This window comes from Corapipo altera, unplaced genomic scaffold (genome assembly GCF_003945725.1).
Source record: "Corapipo altera isolate COAL_440 unplaced genomic scaffold, ASM394572v1 239, whole genome shotgun sequence".
Classification (NCBI taxonomy): domain Eukaryota; kingdom Metazoa; phylum Chordata; class Aves; order Passeriformes; family Pipridae; genus Corapipo; species Corapipo altera.
In genome coordinates, this window is record NW_020884938.1 from 3,636,860 (window position 1) to 3,657,399 (window position 20,540).

General features: G+C 45.6%; 1 protein-coding gene across 23 annotated transcripts in view; it reads left to right on the top strand.

The window, feature by feature from the left end:
* The window catches only part of PPFIBP1 (PPFIA binding protein 1), a 96,772-nt gene that overhangs the window by 40,068 nt on the left and 36,164 nt on the right, over nucleotides 1–20,540 (top strand). For 17 of the 23 annotated variants that reach the window (XM_027660882.1, XM_027660894.1, XM_027660890.1 and 14 more), the window contains 2 exons: nucleotides 8,850–9,011; nucleotides 10,684–10,889. In XM_027660882.1, the coding sequence (XP_027516683.1) occupies nucleotides 8,948–9,011; nucleotides 10,684–10,889 (270 nt within the window). In that variant the 5' untranslated portion in view covers nucleotides 8,850–8,947. Of the gene's footprint in view, nucleotides 1–1,863; nucleotides 1,975–4,885; nucleotides 5,128–6,296; nucleotides 6,318–8,849; nucleotides 9,012–10,683; nucleotides 10,890–20,045; nucleotides 20,253–20,540 lie in introns of those variants that run through there. The other 6 variants (XM_027660887.1, XM_027660884.1, XM_027660885.1 and 3 more) reach the window with 6 other exon arrangements.

A 20,540-nucleotide genomic window follows, 5' to 3' on the forward strand; every position in this document is an offset into this window, starting at 1 on the left:
TATATATATATATATATATATTACATTTCTATCAGTCCTTTTAAGCCCCTCCCTTTAACTTTAGTCCAGGAGAAGCCTTCCAAGGCTGATATGGAACACAGTCTCTCTCTGTCTCGTGGAAGTGTTCGGGGCCCCTGAACACTCTCTCCCCAAAGTCTTTCTGCTCACAAAGTCCAAGAAGGTAGCTTTGAGTCCTTTTTTCTCGGTCCTGTGTGTCATTTCTGCTGTATGATCTCTCTCTCTCAGTCTCATACCTTGGTTCGCTGTTGCTGTAGTGTAGCTTATCATAGTAGGCGTTTGGAATCTTCATTCCTCCAAGTCACTTTTTGGCTGCCCCTGGTCAAACTCGGCAGGGCAACTCCTGAGCCTCTTGGCCCGTCTCCGATTTCGCCTGGGGTTCTTCTCCCGAGCGCCGAGCTGTTTCGTTACCAGCCCGTCCACTTGGCTCTGATCCAATGCTGAGCCTCTCCTCCACTTTACAGTGGAGAGAAAGAAAAGGCCCCCCTCCACAGCTTAACTGCAGAAAGGAGGGGGGGAAGAAGGCTTGGCTGCAAGGCCTACCTCTCTCCTCTTACCTCAGGTGCTGTGAGTCGTGTCCCTCACAAACACTCACTCTAAATGCTGCCTCTGACTCTGGCCTAGGCAGAGTGGGGGGGCCGCAGGGCTCCCCTTTTCCCCCCCGGAGGGGGAAAGAAGGAGCCCAGCCACCCCCTGGCCTTCTCCACCTACATGCAGCAGACACCAACAGAGAACTGCCAACAGCTTCCAGTGCTGTGTATATATGATTTTTAGCAGAAGCGAACAACATGAGTGGTGATTGGCTCTCCAGGGAACACTGCCCTGGCACCCAGTCACCTCTGAGCCCTCAACTCCTGGGGGGGCCATCTCAAACCATGACACCTGGTTATCAGTCTCGAGGCTGTGCTTGCCCAAGGGACTGGAGAGTCCCAGGGACTTGGATTCCCAGCTGTACTCCCTAAACACAGGCTGTTGGCAAAGCTCAAGCAGGAGTTATTGGCAGAGGGCTTTGGATTGGGAGAAGATGAAAAAGTCCACCAGCTTTTGAGGAGAACAAGAGAAAACCAGAGGAAAAATGGGCCTACATTTATTGTTTCTCACTTCCCCCTGTATTTTTTTCTCTTTAAAATTCAGTCCTGTTCCATTATGAGGGGAAAAAAAAAATTCCCTAACCGTGTTGAATTTTACCCTTTCTAGTTTTTAAAATGCCAAGAGGAGAGAGCTGGCAAATCATGGAATATCAGGGGATTGTTGGTGTTGCAATGGTGGTTCTGGCAACTTCAAGTTCTCAGAGAACACAAGTCTTTGAAAAATGAAAGTATCCTCACACGCAGAGCATGTGCTTCAGATACCACACTCTTCTTTTACATATTACTCCTGAAAGGTAGATCTTAAGACAGCAAAATCTGAGGCAGATAGAAGGGGGAGGATGCAATGTATACACAGATTTTCTACATGTAACAGTTGATGCTGCAAAATTACAAGGTATTGGGTTTTTTGTTGTTTTCTACAGACCCTTATTAAAACACTGTTCAAGGTGAATGTATTTTATTTACTGGTGAGTACTCTCTACTTTTGCCTTGTACAGTGACAACACTGAGAGGGTGGATCTGGAAACTGTAGACTTGAAGGCCCAAAATCTAAAACCTTTCAAATCTAGAGGTTTGTGAATTTGACCCTTGGACCCAGCCCATTAAAAGAAAGTGGTACAAGCTATGAAATTGTGTCTAAATGCAGTTCAGTGCTCAGGATTTGGTGGTTCTTAACCTATTTTTAAGAATTACCTTTTGGACTCTCACCTAACAGTACCTCTTTTGTTCCGTGGCCTTTGCGGCGACAGTGTGTCAGTAACATGTTGCCTGGGGAATGTGAGGCATTTCCTTGCTTGCATGAGAAGTCTTGGAGTGAGAAATGAATATCTCAATTGTTTTTCTAATAAGAGGACCCAAACAAAAGGTGAGAAAATAATGTATTGTTTCTCAGACTCTCTAAGGTGACTCAGTAGTTGAAGATTCTGGAATAGTTAACCTTGACACAGGAATTACCTGAATGAAGTGTATCTGTGGGGTTTTTTATTTTTGCAAGTCTCCATTTGACCTTGAAATGCTTGTGAGAAAAGACTGAAAGTGAGTCTGAGGAGGGTTTGGAGGCAGGTATTGGCATTCCAGGGCTGCTGTACAGGGAAGGAGCTGCATCCCTGCCATCCAGCAATCACAGAGCCCACTTGTGCACCACAAAACAACACAACCTGTCAAGTTTTGAAAATTCCTTTCAATTGCAACACGAAAAGAAGAAAAAAACGAGCTGCTGGAGAATAGGGTGGCAGAGATAAGCAAGCAGAATGATTTCAGTACTGCAGACCAAAATAAAGGGTTTGCTTTGTAACGGGAGACGAATGTAAGCCATAAACTTTGACTCAGAGACTTTGGGTGTTTATATAAGCTGTTTGCTGTGTATGCTTCTCAGTCAGAGTATCTGAAGGATGTTTGTCTTGGCAAGGCTTAGCTTTTGATTTATGACTAATGTATTTAACAAATTTTAAGGCAAAGTGCAGAATGCACGAAGCTAGTTGGTAGTAAAAGTTGCTTTGTGATTTGAAGTAAGTTTTTCCCAGGTATAAACAGTTACATCTTGGAAGGGCTTCTGTGCTTTATGCTCTCAAAATACTTTTAAGTCGTTTCTGTGGCCTGATAACTTTTATCTCAAGGCGTTTCTTACATGCTGTGGGATAGGCTTCTATCCTCAGTGTGCTTCCATTCATTTTTATCAGTTAAAGGAAATAAATAATGTTTGTTGTGTAATAAAGAAATAATGAAATTCAGGGAACAAAGAAAGGATCTGGACTTAGGGAACAAAGGGACATTTGTTGCCCTTTTTGCAGTCCTGCGTCATAGGAGAACGGTATTGCTTTGATGTCACTGCTCAGCAAATTCAAAAAGAAAATTATTTATGGATATAAAAATAAATGGACATTATCAGTTTAAAGTGAACCTTTGCCAACATTTGGGTTGGTTTTATCTGTAATAATGTTTATCCTTTTTGCATGGTTGAGTGTTGGGCTCTTGGAGGGTGCTGAGCCCAGCAATGCTGGACTCCTGCTTCAGGGACAGGGATCCTTGTAGCCGTCTTCCCAAAATGGAGCACTTGGACATGAAAGGACCAGCCAGATGATGTGTCTGGTCTCTCTTTCTGCCTCTGCCTGTTAAGCCATTGTTGGATTGAGAGCTCAGGTACCTGCTGGGAAGAACCAAGCAGAGAGTAGCTTCTCCACACGTCTGGAAAGGGGGACAGTGTCTAAATTACTTGGCCAAAAGCTCACCTGGGCTCTAACTAGTTTCCTCTCACTGCCTCATGCTCAGATATTTCTCTGTGTTATTCCCATTAAGATATGCTATATGTTCAACAAGGATCCCTTTTCTTTTTTAGTTTCTTCTTTCAGGCCTGGACAGAATGAAATGGAGTTGGTTTTACATTAAAAGAAATGTTAATGACTCTTAGTGTAAATGATCTGAATATATTCATTAGTAAGTGTTGAACTGCTGTGGCACTATAGCTGAGCATCTTCAAAACATCCCATGAGAAACTGTGCCAGAGATTGAGACTGAATTAATTTGAAACAATTTTTAATTTTGGTTGAAATGTGTTTTGCAAATAATCCTCTCTGTGTTTATGTTTCTCTTCTTGCCTTCCAGAAGATAAATAGATGTCTGAAGTGACATTTATCTTCATGAAGTAGAACTTTATTTTATAAAAATTAATTGCTAAGAGTGTATTGTTTTAGTGTCGTGAGGCAAGAAAGATGAATTCAGAAGCTGCTTTAGACCTCTCCTGCAGTCATCTCGTAGATGTAGGACTGAGAATTCAGGACATGGATTTTGACAGCATCTGGGGTCTTACTTTTGCTATGGAACAGGATAACCCTCCCCACGAAAGATGACTGCAATTTCTTAGCTTTTTCGTTTGACTTTCATGGTAGAGTGAAGGGTGATAGCCTTGGGGGTCCTTTTTTAACGCTCCCTAACAAGCCCTAATCAAGATTTTTAAATTCTGTGCATCAAAATTTCCTGGCATAAGATTTTATGTGTGAATGGGAGAGCTGGGAAACTCAAACCATCCATCTTACTGCATCATATCATAACAAAAACCTGGAGCTGATGCTTTATTTCCCAACACTGAGCATTTGCAGCATGTGCGGAGAGAGGAAGGAGGGTGGGACAAAAGGGAAACCCCTGCCCTTCCTCAGGGAGGTCACATCCAGGGCACGATGTGTCCTTTGGCCTTCAGACCTGCTGGCAGCTGATCCTCCCAAACTCTGGGAACCTCTGGGTTTTAAAACCTGGTGTGTTTTGCAGGTGGACATCCAGGATAAGACCACCCCCCAAAAAACAACAAAAATAGGCTTGAGGATGTTGCCCCTCGATGCCTCTGTGTGTGTTGTTTGATCTAGAGAAGAGGCAGCCTCTGGATGGGAAAACTATCATTTCCTACATATGTAAAATGCTTAAGTGCTTTTTTTTTCCCCTCTTCTTTTTGAAGTCTGCCATCTTAATTAAATATCTGATTTTGAAATCCATATTCAGGCAGCATCCAACAGACTGCAGTTTCATTCACAAAGCCCCTTGTTTTTTGTTTTTGTTTTTTTCCCCTGGCTTTCCTCGTGTTTATTTGCAGGGCAGCATTTTGTTTTCTCTGTGAGCTGTTTGGAAAATGTCTTCACAAGCGCTGTAGCCAGAGGGTTTGTATGTCATTCAAAAATAAAAATAAAAAATCTCCACCTACTGAAAAGTGAACAGCCCAGCCCTAGCAACCAGCTGGTGCTTTCCAACCAGAGGAAGGGACATTAAACAAGTAAGACCAAATTACATCTTCTGTTTGGCCAGGGATGCTGTAGAAATGCCAACTAGTGATAAGATTAATCCTAACTGAGAGTGGAGAGAGCTGCATTTGTGGTTTATTTTATTTTTTTCATAGCGGGTTGTAAATATAGCCTTGGCAAAGCAGTTCTTGTCAGCACGAGCAAGGTGTTCAGCTGGGAGCTCTACAAGGGGGACCAACCTCTCTAAAAACACCCCCCACACCCCATCTTGCACTGGTTGTGCACACAGGAAGGTAAGTGTTGTTTTCTTGGAAAGCAAGGAAGTTATTTGAAATGGTCTGACAGACAGGGAGGGTGCTGTTAGTACTTCTCTCTCAGGTGTGTTGTCGATGACGTTGTGCCAGGGGTGGATTTCATGCTTCTGTCTCCTCTGTGCACCTCTGTTCATCCATCTGCTGTGTCTTAGATCCATCTGTCTTAAAATCATGATTCCCTCCCCCCTTTTTTTTTTTCCCTTTAAACTGCTTGTCATCATTAGCTATTCCTTATTTTCCTAAGGAGCTCCACTGGACTCCTCCAAGATGGATTTTCATTTGTGTTACCTGTGTGGTTTTCCTTAATCACTGCCAAGAAAAAAAAACCAACCCGAAGTCTTGAGTGTTCTCTTATGTTTTATATGTATTAGACCAAAGCCATAAAGAGGAAAGAATGGAACATACATATGGGGAAAGCTGTACTGTGTTAGTGGCCAGCTGAGGCTCCTCTCAAAGTTTGGGAAGTCACAGGCAGCCTTGATGTCCTTCAGTAGGCACAAGGAATAACCACTGTTGTTTAATTATTATTGTCCTCTTTCCTGTAGTGCACTGATTTATGAGTTGCGTTTCTTTGGCTCCCTCTACTCCCACTCTTCCCACCCTCTTCCTCCTGCAGTCTGTTGTCTGTCCTGGTGTTCTGCAGTTTGGTTCTTTGGTCTGCTGGAGTACGAGGTCCCATTTCCTCTATGCCCATCCCTGTGCTGGTGATGGTGTGCAAAGCCCAAAAATGATTCTATGCCTTTCCCAGGGAAGGACTCTTCCAACATTATTTTCCTATCACAGCAATTTTACTTCCTGACTGCTGGATCGGCTGCACTGTGCTGGGAAGGGGGCCAGAGCAGGATGTGCTGTTCCAGGCTGGTTTTCAATGACCACTTTAGGACCAAATAACCGGAGAAATGGGATTTTTTGTTGTATCATCTCCAGCTGTTCGGCTTGGGGGCTTTTTGTTCTTTCTCATTTCACCTCTCCAAGTTTCTCAGCTGTAGGCTCGGTCAGGCTGCTGACAGATGCTCTGTGAGTGGTTTTTGGAGATTGGTGTGTTTGCAGGGACTTGCTTCAGTAAGTTTTATCTTAAAATTACTCTCAACAGCATAACTCCTTTGGCAGAAGCAGTGGAGGAAGCTCTGTGCAGACTGACAAGTGTCTTTCCTTGGAGGTAGAGCCAGGTAAGAGTGGAATAGATGCTGGAGATCTCTTGGATCCTGTTGACACAACTGTCTGCCACTGCTGCTCTCATCAGCACAGCTGTCCTAGGGTTTTTGGCAACCATGGACAAACCCTTTGTTTAGGAAAAGCAAGGAGTGCTTTTTTTGGAAATGTGAGGGGTGATTGTACCTCGATGAAGTGCAAGGATGGTGCCTACAAGCCATGGCTTTATTATGCAAGTGTAAATTAGCAGTTCCTTGTCCCCAGCTCATGTATTTCCTAGACAGAAGGTGAGAAGCCAGGGATGTCCTGTGGTTATGGAACACTCTGTTTCTTTGTGTGTTTTTAGCCTCCAGGAGGCTTTTCCTGGGCAGCCTCCTCAGTATTTAATGCTGTATTTAATGCTTGATCATGACCTGCGCTGAACACACTGATAGTCAGGTGGGAAGGCACCACTGGAGGTCTCTAGCCCTTCCCCTGCCCAAAGCAGGGATTCCCAGGGCAGGCTGCACCACACAGGATCCAGGCAGGCTGTGAGTGGCTCCAAGGATGGAGAACTCAAAAGGGCAGCCCTTTCAGTGCTTGCCAGTCTTGCAGGAACAAAACTTTTAAAAATTGTTTCTTTTTATTTAATTTTTTTTCCTTTCCCCTTTTTAAGTCTTAAGTGGAATTTCCTGTGTTTTAATGTGTGCCCATTGCCTCTTGTCATGTCACTGGGCACCAGTGAGAAGAGCCTGTTTCTGTCTTCTTTACTCCCCCATCAGGTATTTCTGCAAATTGTGGGCACTCCTGATTCCCAGCCATTAATTGACTGTTGCAGGTTTGTGGTTGCTTTGCACTGTTGGTCCTTTTTCACTTAAAACTGTGAGGAAGTCAGTGTTTTGCCCGGGGGCAGCAGCAGCCCCAGACTTTCCATGTGTCCTTCGCCCTCAGGGGGAAATCCACCTCAGATTTTCACACTCTGCCTTCACAGACACCCATATTTGAGCAGGACCTGATTATCAGAGCCAGAAAATCCTAAAGCAGAAAAAAACAGACTGTCTTTAATAATGTTGAAGTGAATGTATTTGCAAAAGCTGCATTTTCTGCATTTTCTAAACCAAATGTCTTGTAGGATCTGTATATTGTACTGGTTGAAGGTGCAATATACAATATTTGTGTTTAAAATCAGGCTTCCTTCTTGAAGGCTGAAGGTCTTCAGTAACAATGCTGCAGCATTTTTTAAGATTTGCGCCATCTTAACTTACAGGTATTTTGACTGTTTCAATTCTCTTGGCCCTTCTGACTCTGACAACTAAATAACAAAGCAAGGCCTTTGCCAAAAATGCAGCAACCTTTGTGCTGTCATTCAAAAGTCACCTTAGGGTTTGGATCTACATCATGTAATCAAAGTGTTGTTATGGAAGATGAAATGTTTGTTGGCATTTTAAGAATAGCATTTCAACAAAAACCAGCTGGCAGCCTCCAATAAGAACTACTTCCCAGCTGGGTCAAACCAATAAGGTGATTCACAAGAGGGAAAATTCAGTTTATACCATGAATTTTTGTTTTGTTTTGTTTTTTAGTAGACTCTTTTTCAGGACTTCTGCCAGAGATGCTGTGAAAAACTTTCTTAATTGCTTATGTTGGGGCAAATGTCAGCAGCAGTGTGGCCTAATACAAAACCCAAATGGCAGGGCATGCAAAGGTTAAAGTGAGTTTTCCTTCCTGGTGTTTCTTTAGCTTTGTTCCCTAACTATATTTATGGCAGAACAGTCTCACTTGCCTTAGATGAAAGCCAAGGCAATCTGGGCTATTTTGGTGGTTTGTGTGTCCCTTGTGCTGGGATAGAGGGATTGGGAATTCGTCTGGCCTATGCAGCTCCACTGCAGCCAAGTTCCTAAGCACCTGCTTAACTTGTAGCACATCAGGATTTCAGGTCTAGTTCACCTGCCCAAGCAGCATGTTTGCTTTTCCAGACTCTGCTGGAAATACTCCTTTGGCTTTTAGGAGTTTGAGGGTAAGATCAGGTAAAAATCTTTTTAGGAGTTTGAGGGTAAAAATGCAATCATTGTTAGAGTGTGAATCTGCTAAACTCAGAGCAACGTCTTGGCAGGATACTCTTTGCCTGTACAGTAAATCCACTGAGTCATGGCCATGTGAGATATTCTGCCTACAAGCAAATAGTTGCATGCCTGGAAATTCTGGATTGTCAGATATCCAAAAATCTTGACCAAATGGTCAGAATCCTCTTTTTCTATACCTGCAAACTCTTGGGGAGGAAAATATAGCAGGCACACACTTGGTTTATTGCTGAGATGCAGCTTCCTTTTAGTGACAGAAGTGTCTCCTGTGTGAGCTCCTGGAAGTGCCATGTGGGATTTCAATGGCATGGACCTGTGGGCAGAGCAGGCTGTGGGCTGACCAATAGTAGCATCTGGGTCATCAGGTTGGAGCTTTGATTCCTTGGTGCCAGTTCCTGCCTGGTGGTGAACACCTCTTGGTCTTCTGCTGGTCAGCAAACGATGTCTGAATTCAGAGAACACACAGTGAAATGAAATTGTCTTTTGCAGATTAAATTGCAGACTTGAGAGTTTGGACCCAGCTCACGCACCCGGTGTTTTCTTGCTCCTTATGGTGTAGCTGGTGATTGTTCCTGAGAAGAGAGAAGATGATGAGTGATGCAAGTGACATGCTGGCTGCGGCTCTGGAGCAGATGGATGGCATCATAGCAGGTAGAAACTTGGGGCAGCTGGCTCCTTTTGCTTTTTGGGTCCTCCCTCCTCAGGAGGACAGAGTTTCAGGCTGAGAAGGGGATGTGCTTGTAGTTGGTTTAGCTCTGAAGAGTTAAAACATAACTTGAATTTTCTTTTTCTTTTTTTTTTTTTCAAAATTGGAATGCTTTGGCTCCATATATTTGGCTTGGACCTACCTTGAACATGTGAATTTTTTATAAATACCTGTAAATTGTAACAAGTGACCCTAGGAGAGACATCACAAAGAATACAACCTCTGCTTTTTTAGTGAGTTAGAAAATAAAGTACACAACACAGAGGAGCAAAGCAGGAAGAATCTAATGGTTTAATCCTGTTCCAGCAGAGCTGTGCAAACAGCTACCCAAACTGAAAAAAAAAATTCTGCAAGTATAGCAACACGGTTATAAAGTTTTTAATAGTTCCACTTAAATAATTCCCCTTAGGGAAAAAATAATCATACAGTGCGTGGTTTGTTTGAACAACGACTCTTCTCTGCAGTTTTCCTGAAGATCTTAAGGACACATGGCAGGAACAAACGTAAAGGGGATTCAGTTTGATCATAATGATCTCTAAAAATACATATAAGCTGTGACTTTAGTAATTTCCGTAAGTAGACACTAGTATTTGGATCCAGTCAAGTATTTGTGTTTCCAAGAGCCTGAGTTAGTAATGGCAGGATGAGGCTTAATATAAAAACAAAATGTGATGTTGGAATGTTTAAGTCACCACAGACTTCATTTACCCATGTCTCTGGACAGCCCTATAAAGTAATATAACAAAGGGGTATCAGCTCCTGTGCTGTTGTGGGGACTTTTTTTCTCCTTATTTTTTTTAAAGGGAGTTTAGCAGAATACTTGGATTTTTGTGGCTTGCCAGATGAAATGAATGAAAGTTCATGGAGGTGCATATCACTGTAGTTTCTAAAAGTTGACAGTGCAAATGAAGGTCTGTCATGAACACATCTCATTGTGCCGAGGTATTACAGGATTAAGGTCACAAAATCAGTGTACTGGAATTATAGTTGGAATTAGCTAGGTTGACTTAAATCAACCTTAAGCTTAAATTCATACTTTCCCTTCTTACTTAATATGTAACAACTTCTAATGTAGGTCAAATATACATACTGTGGGTTTATGCAAATGAGAGAATTTTGTCTTTATTAACATGCAAATGTCAGTGCTACCATGTCAAATTGCTGGGTTTGAAATCTATTGCTGTGGAGGAGTGATTTGGTCTTTTTATTTATCTTTGTATTTTCCTTTATTCTTTTAAAAAATTGAAATTCCTTATAGCAGCATAACATATTCCTACATGAAAAATGCAGGGCATAGTTTCCTCTGGACACTATCACTGCCTGCCTGGGATCATTCAATCTCTACAGGGTGACTCAGGGAGTGTGTTCTCCCCAGCGTACCTTTTGTTTCCAATACATTCTGGGGAACCTTGAACCCACGGGCACGGTTGTGGCATTCCCAGCCCTTGTGGATCAGCCCACCTCCTTCCTGCTGGAGCTTTCCCAAATGTGTGGGCAGAATCCAGCCCCAGCGCTGAGTTTGGCTGGAATAAACTCCTGCCGGGAACAACCCCTGCCATTTCCCAGCATCCTTCCCGCTTTCCTGGTGTTGACACCGTGTGGTTTTGCTCCTTCCAGGTTCCAAGGCTCTGGAATATTCCAACGGCATCTTCGACTGCCAGTCCCCCACCTCCCCCTTTATGGGGGGTCTGCGGGCGCTGCACCTGGTGGAGGATTTGCGGGGATTGCTGGAGATGATGGAAGCGGATGAGAGAGAAGGACTGCGCTGCCAGATCCCAGACTCCACAGCGGAGGCTCTGATCGAGTGGCTCCAAAGTCAGATGGTACAGTCTCACCTTGTCCTACCCCCTAACAGGCTCATTTTGTGTCTTAACTAGACTGGCTTTGCTTTATGCAGATATTAAAAAAGTTTGGAGTAAATTTTGGGCGACCAAAGGGAAGAGATTTTGGGTTGGTGGTGCTGCTGTGGCGCCTTGGAAAAGCTGGTGCTCAAATACCTGTTGTGATGGGTTGGGCTCTGCTTTGATGGGAAAATAGAGGGAGCAAAAAATATTTGGTCACTGCTGTTTCATCTCAGAGGGCTGGGAAAAGACATTTTTATAAGAATCACATGCTTAGATGGAGGGAAGAAGTTTCTTTCAAAGGAGGGCAACCAAGATGGGGAAGGGCCTTGAGGGGAAACCATGTGAGGACACTGAGGGCACTTGGTGTGTTCAACTGGAGAAGAGGAGACTGAGGGGAGACCTCACTGCAGTTACGACTTCCTTGGGAGGGGAAGAGGAGGGGCAGGGACTGAACTCTGCTCTGTGGGGACCAGGGACAGGATCCAGGGAATGGCGTGGAGTTGTGTCAGGGAAGGTTTAAGTTGGATATTAGGAAAAGGTTCTTCCCCCAGAGTGTGGTTGGGCACTGAACAGGCTCCCCAGGGCAGTGGGCAAAGCACTAAGGCTGACAGAGCTCAAGGAGTGTTTGCATGATACTCTCAGGCACATGGTGTGAGTCTTGGGGATGGTCCTGTGCAGGGCCAAGAGTTGGACTTGATGATCCTTGTGGGTCCCTTCCAACTCGTCATATTCTGTGAATCATCATTGCTGGGCTTCGCAAACGAAGATTTGGGAAGGCACTATCCACATTTGCTACAGGCACGCTGGTGGCTTATGAGGCCAATACGTGACAGACATATCCGATTGCAAAAGGCACAGCAGAAAGACTCCCGAGATGGTGTACTCTGCAAGACACGGTTCTTTCTGCGTTGCCTTTTTTCCTTGAGAGTGATCCTGCGTGTGTTCTCGAAGGAGACAGCTGCGTTATAGATGGTGTGTCTCCAGGCCTCCCGATTTGAGGCCAGAGTAGACCAGTTATGGTGATCAATATGACCAAGGCTGAGATGTTGTTTCAGGGAGTCCTTGTATCTTTTCTTCGGGGCTCCTCTCATGCAGCAGCCAGTGGCAAGTTCACCATAGAGCAGGATCTTAGGGAGGCGGTGGTCCTTCATCCTTGAGACGTGCCTTTCCATCGCAGCTGCGTTCTGTGAATACTTTTCACTAAAAAGCATTTTTGGCAACATGTTTTCTACAGGAACTGGTGTTATTATTGAACTTCCTTACCTGATTCACACAGAATTGAGTGGTATAAGCTCAGCATTCCTTTAATTTGGTTTAATATGGTTTAAACCAAACCATATTTATATTTTCTGTGTTTGTGAATCAGCGAGGTTTTGTCACCTTACTTTAAAAATATACAGAAATATAACTGACAAGGCAGTTCTTTCCCCACAACTTGGTTTTCCCAAAAAATCAAAGATTATTCAAGTGTAGGTTATCTGAACACTACCCTGGGAAATAAAATTGTGTACTTACCAAAAGGTGACTTAAACAGCATCATTTTTGAAGGAGCTGCTGGTTTTGCCTCCAGGTGTCCTTTGACTTGTGACTTCCAAGCAGGGCCAAGGAGGAGTCCTTGTGTTTGTAGTCTGTGGCAAGGGTTGTGTCGTGGTGGTCCGGGTGTGTAGAGGTTTTGGGGAAGCTCCAGCACTGGAACTCAAGAAGTTGGGGTGCAGATCTGGTGAGGGCTGGGTGTGATGCAGGACTGTGGTGGCTCCATGTTGTGTGCACTCTGTGCATTGCCACTGTTGAGACAGACAACCAGACAGCCACCATCGCCTGGTCCCTTCCCAGGATGGGCATCACACCCCCTAGAAAGGATTCAGTCACCCTGGAGCCATAGCTGACCTTGCAGAAAGGTGTTTTTTATCTCCACAAATGGATTTATTTCAGTGCTCAGAGGACTGCAGGGTGCAGGACTGTGTGCGCTGTGGCTGGTGCTGGGTGACCCTTCATGCCATCTGCTGTCATGGGGGCTGAGCACAGCAATGTGGGGACAGATGGGGGCCTGGGACTCGTTTCTTGCAAAAAGGTTTGAGGGGAGAGCCTTCTTTTTCTTTTTTTTTTTGGAGTTTTTTTGTTGGTTTTTTTTCCCTTTACTTTGAACTACTCCTTTGAAAATGCCTGAAACTTAATGAAGCCTGTGGGAGCTTTCCCATTGTCTCCAGTGGGATTTGGACCTCGCCTCCACTGTCAAAGTGTGGCAGCCAACACTGAGATCAGGAGGAGGAGATGGGAGTGACGTTAGAGTCAGATCTTTAAAACACACAGAGTTCCTGCCAACATCAGCATTTCTTTCCTGCCTAACGAACAGCAGTGAACATTGCTGTAACTAGTCTGTGTGGAGCAGAAACTGAGGGACATAACAGGTTGCATGCAAGTATGGCCTTTATAAATCAAAAAAATGCCAAATAGTCTTGAAAGGCGAACATTTTTCCATGGTGTTCAGAGTAATCTGTAGTCCATGATCGGTGATGCTGATCCACTTTGGGGTAAAGGGGCCCAGCAACGTGGCTGGAGGCTGCAGTGCCTGCTGAGATTAATAAGGTGTGACCTCTTGTGATGGCAAATGTGTGAGTTAGGGATGCCTGGCTGTTGGGAGCTGGAATGAGGTCCTTCAGACCCGCGTGATGTGGAATCACCATGTGGCAATGAGACAGTGATGGGTTTTTATTGCATCCATGGGCTGAGTGGGAGGGGAAGGGCTTTATTATGCCGTTCAGTTTAGTGTGTCTCGACCACTGGGGAAGATGTGCAGGGGTTATGAGTACCAGAGATTGCAGAAAATTCCATCAATGCCTCAATTATTCCTCAGTCTGCCTCAAATTATTCCCCTGTAATCTCTGGCATCCTCGAAGCCCCTGGGAGGAAAGACTAAACGTTCTACTTATACTTTGCTACAACCACAGGATTTGCAGGTGTCTCCAGTGTTGCCAGTCCCTGTCTCAGCAGGAAGGTGTTTAGATTGATATTAGGAAAAGGTTCTTTCCCCAGAGGGTGGTTGGGCACTGAACAAGCTCCTCAGGGCAGTGAGCACAGCACCAAGGCTGCCAGAGCTCAAGGAGCGTTTGGACACCACTCTCAGGCACATGGTGTGACTCTTGGGGTGTCCTGTGCAGGGCCAGGAGTTGGACTTGATGATCCTTGTGGGTCCCCTACAACTCAGCATAATCTGTGATTCTGTGAATGATTTGCAGGAAGGTTTTTTGCAACTATGCCCATCCTTACCGAGAAGGGAAGACATTTCCTTTGTTTGAAACTCGTTTAATCCTCCACTGGGCTGTTCCAGGCTGCTGGAACTGGTGTGTGACATCCCATCCCAAGCTGTAAGCAAGCCTCTTGTGTCTCAGGGGAAAACAAAAATAGTGTTTGCTGCTTCCAAACACTGTGTCACAAGAGAAAAATCCTCTCCTGGCCCTGCAGGGAAACCGCTGGTGCCTGAGTTGGGAAAAGGAGATGACAGCAGTCTCCCAAAGTTGCTTCTGTAAAATGGGGCAGAGCACTCAGTTCTGCCATACCAGGATAGGCTGCCCTGTGTTCCTGAACTGCTTCCTTTGTGCTCCTCTCAATGTATCAGGGAAGTCTGTGCCCCTTCAAAAAGGGCCAATGAGTTAAAACGCCTCATGCTGATTTATTTTTCTTTAACTGGTGAGTGCCAGGTGGCCACATGACACCAGAGCACACAGACAGTGCCTCGGCATCTGGCAGAGCTCTTTCAAGAGAATCCATGGGCTAGTGCCCATAGGGAGCTCAGAAAAGTTGTACGTGCAACTCTCTGCTGCTCAAGTGAGGCAGTTTAACCATAACCTGTCGTTCCAACTCAAAACTGACCTCTGGGCTGCTGAAACCCTGCTCACGTCTCCATGTGCGCATGGAGGTCACATGAGTGTCAGGGATAAAATTACAAACAAGGACATTTGTTCCAAGTCTGGAAAGGGGCTGAGGCCTTTTCTAAGCTCAGACACTCTGCTTTTCCTGGGGACCAAACCTGTAATCCATAGCCAGGCCATAACTGTTGTAGAGTTCTGGAGATTTTTCAGAATTCTCTTGTTCAGCAGAAATATTTAGTGTATTCCAGTGTGTGCTTGAGTAAAGTGTGTGCTGTACTCTGGGAAAATGGAGCCTCTGGCTTGAACACAGCAGGATCTGTAACATCATCACCACCAGCAAGACCATTTTAAATGAAGCTACACATTTTGCAGCCCTGTTGTGTCCAGCTGGAAGTTGATAGATCTGTCTCTTGGATGTAATTCTCAGAAATCTTGGTCCCAGTCAGGAATGTTGCTTCAGTTTTTCTTCAGTTGAAACAAGAGACAGTTTTCTTGCTGGTTATTACCTTTCTTGAAAGTGTTTTGGGTTTTTTGTTTTTAATTTTTTTAAAAAATACATCTTATGCAACAGCCTTCCCAGAAAGAAGAAACCAACTGTGTCTTGTTAAAAAGAAGAGTGAAGGAAGGGAGTGGGTGGACATTATCTTCCCATGTCTCAGAGCCATTTTCCCCAAGCTCCTGATCTGAACTTGTGTATATGGGTCCTGTTGAGTGCCTTTCCCTCTTTAAAGGATATGTCCCTGGGATGAACGAGCCAGGATAACACTTCTTCTCAAACCCACAGCAAGTGCATCTGTGGTGTTAGCTTTGGAAGTGACTTTCTGAATTTATATATATATATATATATATAATAATACATATTTTATTAATTCTTTTCACTCAAGAAGCAAATTTCTGAAGTTAACTGTCAAGCAAAACAAACTTTATGGCCTCCAAAGGTTTATTGAATTATGTAGAATCATGGAATCATTAAGGTTGGAAAAGACCTCTGAGATGATCACCAAGTCCAACCATAGGACATATTCAGCTCATCAGAAGATTAATTTAAGATGTGGGATCCAGAGTGGCTTGTGCAATCCAGAGTGTTGCTGCTGTCTCACAGACCAGCTTCAGATTTGGACATTTTTTCAACAAATTGGTTCTTCCAGGAGGTGACTGGGAGTAGTGAGAGTTAATAGGAGGGAGTATTAGCTTTTAGAGACAAATCTTCTTTGTGGATGAACATGGCTTATAATCTTACTGAGGTATGTTGACCTATTTGGGCAGCAGGGTGGTTCCCCAGTGGAGGAAGCGGTTTGGTTAGCCAGAAATCATCTCATATTTCTTATTCATGGAAAATCATAGAATCATAGAATCATAGAATCAGACGGGTTGGAAAGGACCTCTGAGATCATCAAGTCCAACCCTTGATCCACTACCACCACAGCTGCTAGACCATGGCACTAAGTGCCACATCCAGCCTCATCTTAAAAACCTCCAGGGACGGAGAATCCACCACTTCCCTGGGCAGCCCATTCCAATGGCTGATTATCCTCTCTGGAAAGAATTTCTTTCTAATGTCTAACCTCCCCTGGCACAGCTTAAGGGCATACCCTCTTGTCCTACTGCTGGTTACCTGGGAGAAGAGACCAACCCCCACCTGCCTACAACCTCCTCTCAGGTAGTTGTAGAGAGCGATGAGGTCTCCCCTGAGCCTTCTCTTCTCAAGGCTAAACAACCCCAGCTCCCTCAGCCTCTCCTCATAGGACTTGTGCTCCAGTCCCTTCACCAGCCTCGTTGCCCTTCTCTGCACCTGCTCCAGCACCTCAATGTCCTTCCTGAACTGAGGGGCCCAGAACTGGACACAGTACTCCAGGTGAGGCCTCACCAATGCAGAGTACAGGGGCAGAATCACTTCCCTGGTCCTGCTGGCCACACTGGTCCTGAGCCAGGCCAGGATGCCATTGGCCTTCTTGGCCACCTGGGCACACTGCTGGCTCATGTTCAGCCTCCTGTCGATCAGCACTCCCAGGTCCCTTTCTGCCTGACTACTCTCCAGCCACTCTGTCCCCAGCCTGTAGCACTGCAGGGGGTTGTTGTAGCCGAGGTACAGGACCCGGCACTTGACCTTGTTGAACCTCATCCCGTTGGAACCAGCCCAACTCTCCAGCCTATCCAGATCCCTCTGCAGAGCCCTCCTGCCTTCCAGCAGGTCGACACTCCCTCCCAACTTGGTGTCATCTGCGAATTTGCTAATGATGGACTCAATCCCCTCATCTAAATCATCGATAAAGATATTAAACAGAACTGGGCCCAACACTGATCCCTGGGGGACACCACTGGTGACTGGCCACCACCTGGATGCAGCCCTGTTCACCACCGCTCTCTGGGCCCGGCCCTCCAGCCAGTTCCTAACCCAGCACAGAGTGCCCCTGTCCAAGCCGTGGGCTGCCAGTTTTTTCAGGAGTATATTATGGGAGACAGTGTCAAAGGCTTTGCTGAAGACCAGATAGACTACATCCACAGCCTTTCCCTCATCCACCAGGTGGGTCACCTGATCGTAGAAGGAGATCAGATTGGTCAGGCAGGACCTGCCCTTCCTAAACCCGTGCTGGCTGGGTCTGATCCCTTGTCCATCCTGTAGGTGCTATGTGATTGCACCCAGGATGATCTGCTCCATAACCTTACCAGGCACTGAGGTCAGACTGACAGGCCCGTAGTTTCCTGGGTCCTCCTTCCGGCCTTTTTTGTGGATTGGTGTGACATTTGCCAGCTTCCAATCATCTGGGACCTCCCCAGTGAGCCAGGACTGTTGGTAAATGATGGAGAGTGGCTTGGCGAGCTCTTCCGCCAGCTCCCTCATCACCCTTGGGTGGATCCCATCTGGTCCCATAGACTTGTGAGGATCCAAGTGGCTCAGCAAGTCGCTGATTGTTTCCTCCTTGATTATGGGGGGACTATTCAGCTTCATATTCCTATCTACATGCTCCAGAAGCCAGCTGTCCTCAGAGAGACCTGTCCTACCGTTGAAGACTGAGGTAAAGAAGGTGTTAAATACCTCAACCTTTTCCTCATCTTTAATAACTATGTTCCCCCCCATGTCCACTAAAGAATGGAGGTTTTCCTTGTCCCTCTTTTTGCTACTGATGTACCTAAAGAAAGACTTTTTATTTTCCTTAACAGAAGTGGCAAGGTTGAGTTCAAATCTTGCCTTCGTCTCTCTGATTTTTTTTCTACATGACCTAACTAAATTCTTGAACTCTTCCTGAGTAGCCAGTCCTTTTTTCCATAATCGGTAGGCTCTCTTTTTCATCCTAATTTCCCTCAAGATCTCCCTGTTCAGCCAGGCTGGCTGTCTTCCCTGCCGGCTTGCCTTTCGGCAGACTGGGACAGCCTGCTCTTGTGCATTTAAGACTTCCTTCTTGAAGTATGTCCATCCCTCCTGGACCCCTTTGTTTTCAAGGGCTGTTTCCCACGGTACCCTCTGAACCAGTCTCTTGAACAGGCTGAAATCTGCCCTCCGGAAGTCCAGCGTAGAGGTTTTATTGATGGCCCTTCTTGCATCCCTGAGTATTGAGAATTCTATTATTTCATGGTCACTGTGTCCCAGACGGCCTCCAACCACCACATCTCCCACCAGCCCCTCTCTGTTTGTGAACAGCAAGTCTAGCAGGGCCCCATCCCTGGTAGGCTCATTTACCAGCTGGAGCAGGAAATTGTCTTCTATACACTCTAGGAATCTCCTAGACTGCCTCTTCTCTGCTGTGTGGAGTTCCCAGCAGACATCCGGCAGGTTAAAGTCACCCACAAGAACAAGGACTGGCGATTTTGAGACATCTGCTAGCTGCTTGTAGAAAAATTCATCATCCTCATCATCCTGATTGGGTGGTCTGTAACAGACTCCCACCAGGATGTCAGCCTTGTTGACCTTCCCCCTGATTTTGATCCACAGGCACTCAGCTTCAAGTTCTAAAGAGTCAAGAGACTCTCTAACATACAGAGCCACCCCTCCACCTCTCCTACCTTGCCTGTCCCTTCTGAAGAGCCTGTAGCCATCCATGGCAGCACTCCAGTCTCATCTTCAAACCAAAGTGTGTTGTTTGGTGTGGGTGTACAGTACAGTCATATGGTTCAGCTTCTGCTGCTGTTGGGTTTAGCTATCAAAAGGTCCTATAGTAATGTGTGGCACATGGGTGTTTACCACCAAATACCTGAGATCCCTCCTCAAGTTTGCAGTATGAAAGGAGTCTTGTGATACTGTCTCAGCCTGTCATCATAAATTCCCTACCAGCAATACTTTCTGTCTGTGAGAGATGTACCTCTCAAAGTTCTTGAAACACAGGACCCTGCTTCTTGTTCTTCATCCAGACTGGTGTGTTTTTTAACCCTGGAAGATGATACAGGCTCATTTATAGCACATTGTGGCATGGCATCTTCATGCATCATGGATGAGTTCATCAGCAGTAAGAACAACCCATGCAGCCCTGATGGCAGAGCTGTCAAAAATAACCATTCCCAATCCAAAATGCATCAGTGTGGCTTAAAAAGCACAGCTTCTGCTCCTCTTCTGCTCTGCTGATTTATTCTGGGTTACTCAGTGTTCATACTTTTGAGATTTTTATCTCTCAGTGGTAGTTTTAAATATTTCTTTCCAATTATAAAAGCTGTGTTTTTTTGAGATAATCACAGGACTCCCCAAGTTGGGCTCTGTGATAAAATATATTAAGGACTTTTTATGCTGCTGCTGTTACTGGGTCAGTTGAAACTTGAACCTGAGGACAGAGGTTGGTTGTTATTGTTGCATTTTACGTCATTCTTAAGTATGATATAAACTTGAGACCAAGCCACTTGAGAGACCTGGGACAGCTGAGTCAACCTTTTCCTTCCATTTTTTTCTTGGCGTTTACAAGTGAATTAATTACATGTGTCCTTCCAGCTTTTTACGATTAATAGCCCATCAAGAAAAGAGAGCTCCCTTCTATCCACTTTGTAGTCAGGTGGAGGGATGGGAATTGCTCTTCGGGGTCGGATGGTTTCCGCAGGGCCGGGAGGAGCAGAGGAGGGGATGATGCTGACAAGGAGCGAGGGTGGTACCACCTGCGTGGGGCTGTCCTTGCTCCCAGGTCAGGTTTACACTGCTCTGCACCTCCCTGCCTTGCTGCGTCGGGATGCGGGTTGGAAGAGTTCCTTGCCGGGCTTTGATGTGTTAATTCCCCAGAGCTGCTCGCTCCGCCTGAGGAGCGCTGCTGCTTCACGGGCTCCGCTTCCCACATCTCCCACTCTGCCGCTGTTCGCCTCCATCCCGGGTTAGGCGGGGGAACCTGAATCGCTTCACCTCTCCCTCGGCTCGGGGGAGCCCTGACGGCGCCGGGTCTGCGGGTCCCTGCTTCGGCTTATCCCCACAGCCCCCGGCGTCCTTGGATGCATGAAAATAGTCGTGACCAGCATGGAGTACAGCTGGGACATTCACGGGCACTGCGTGTGGCTAAATAAGGTAAGGAGCTCCGTGTTTGTTCTGGCTCCTGCATTTCTCCCAGTGACAAACCATAGCTGGGCAATGCTGGGAATGGGCATTTCATCCTCCTCTTGGATCAGGCACCAGCTGTGCTGCTGTTGAGGAAAAGGAATATTGTGACACAAGTGCATCTTCCCTGTTCAATATTCATATTTACAAAATGTTTCAGGTAAATATCTCAGAGTGAAGGGCTGTCTTAAGCTGTTTGTCTTTCAGAATTCACTTTTATTGTAGTGAAGCCTTTAAAATATAACGTGGGGGTGGGGG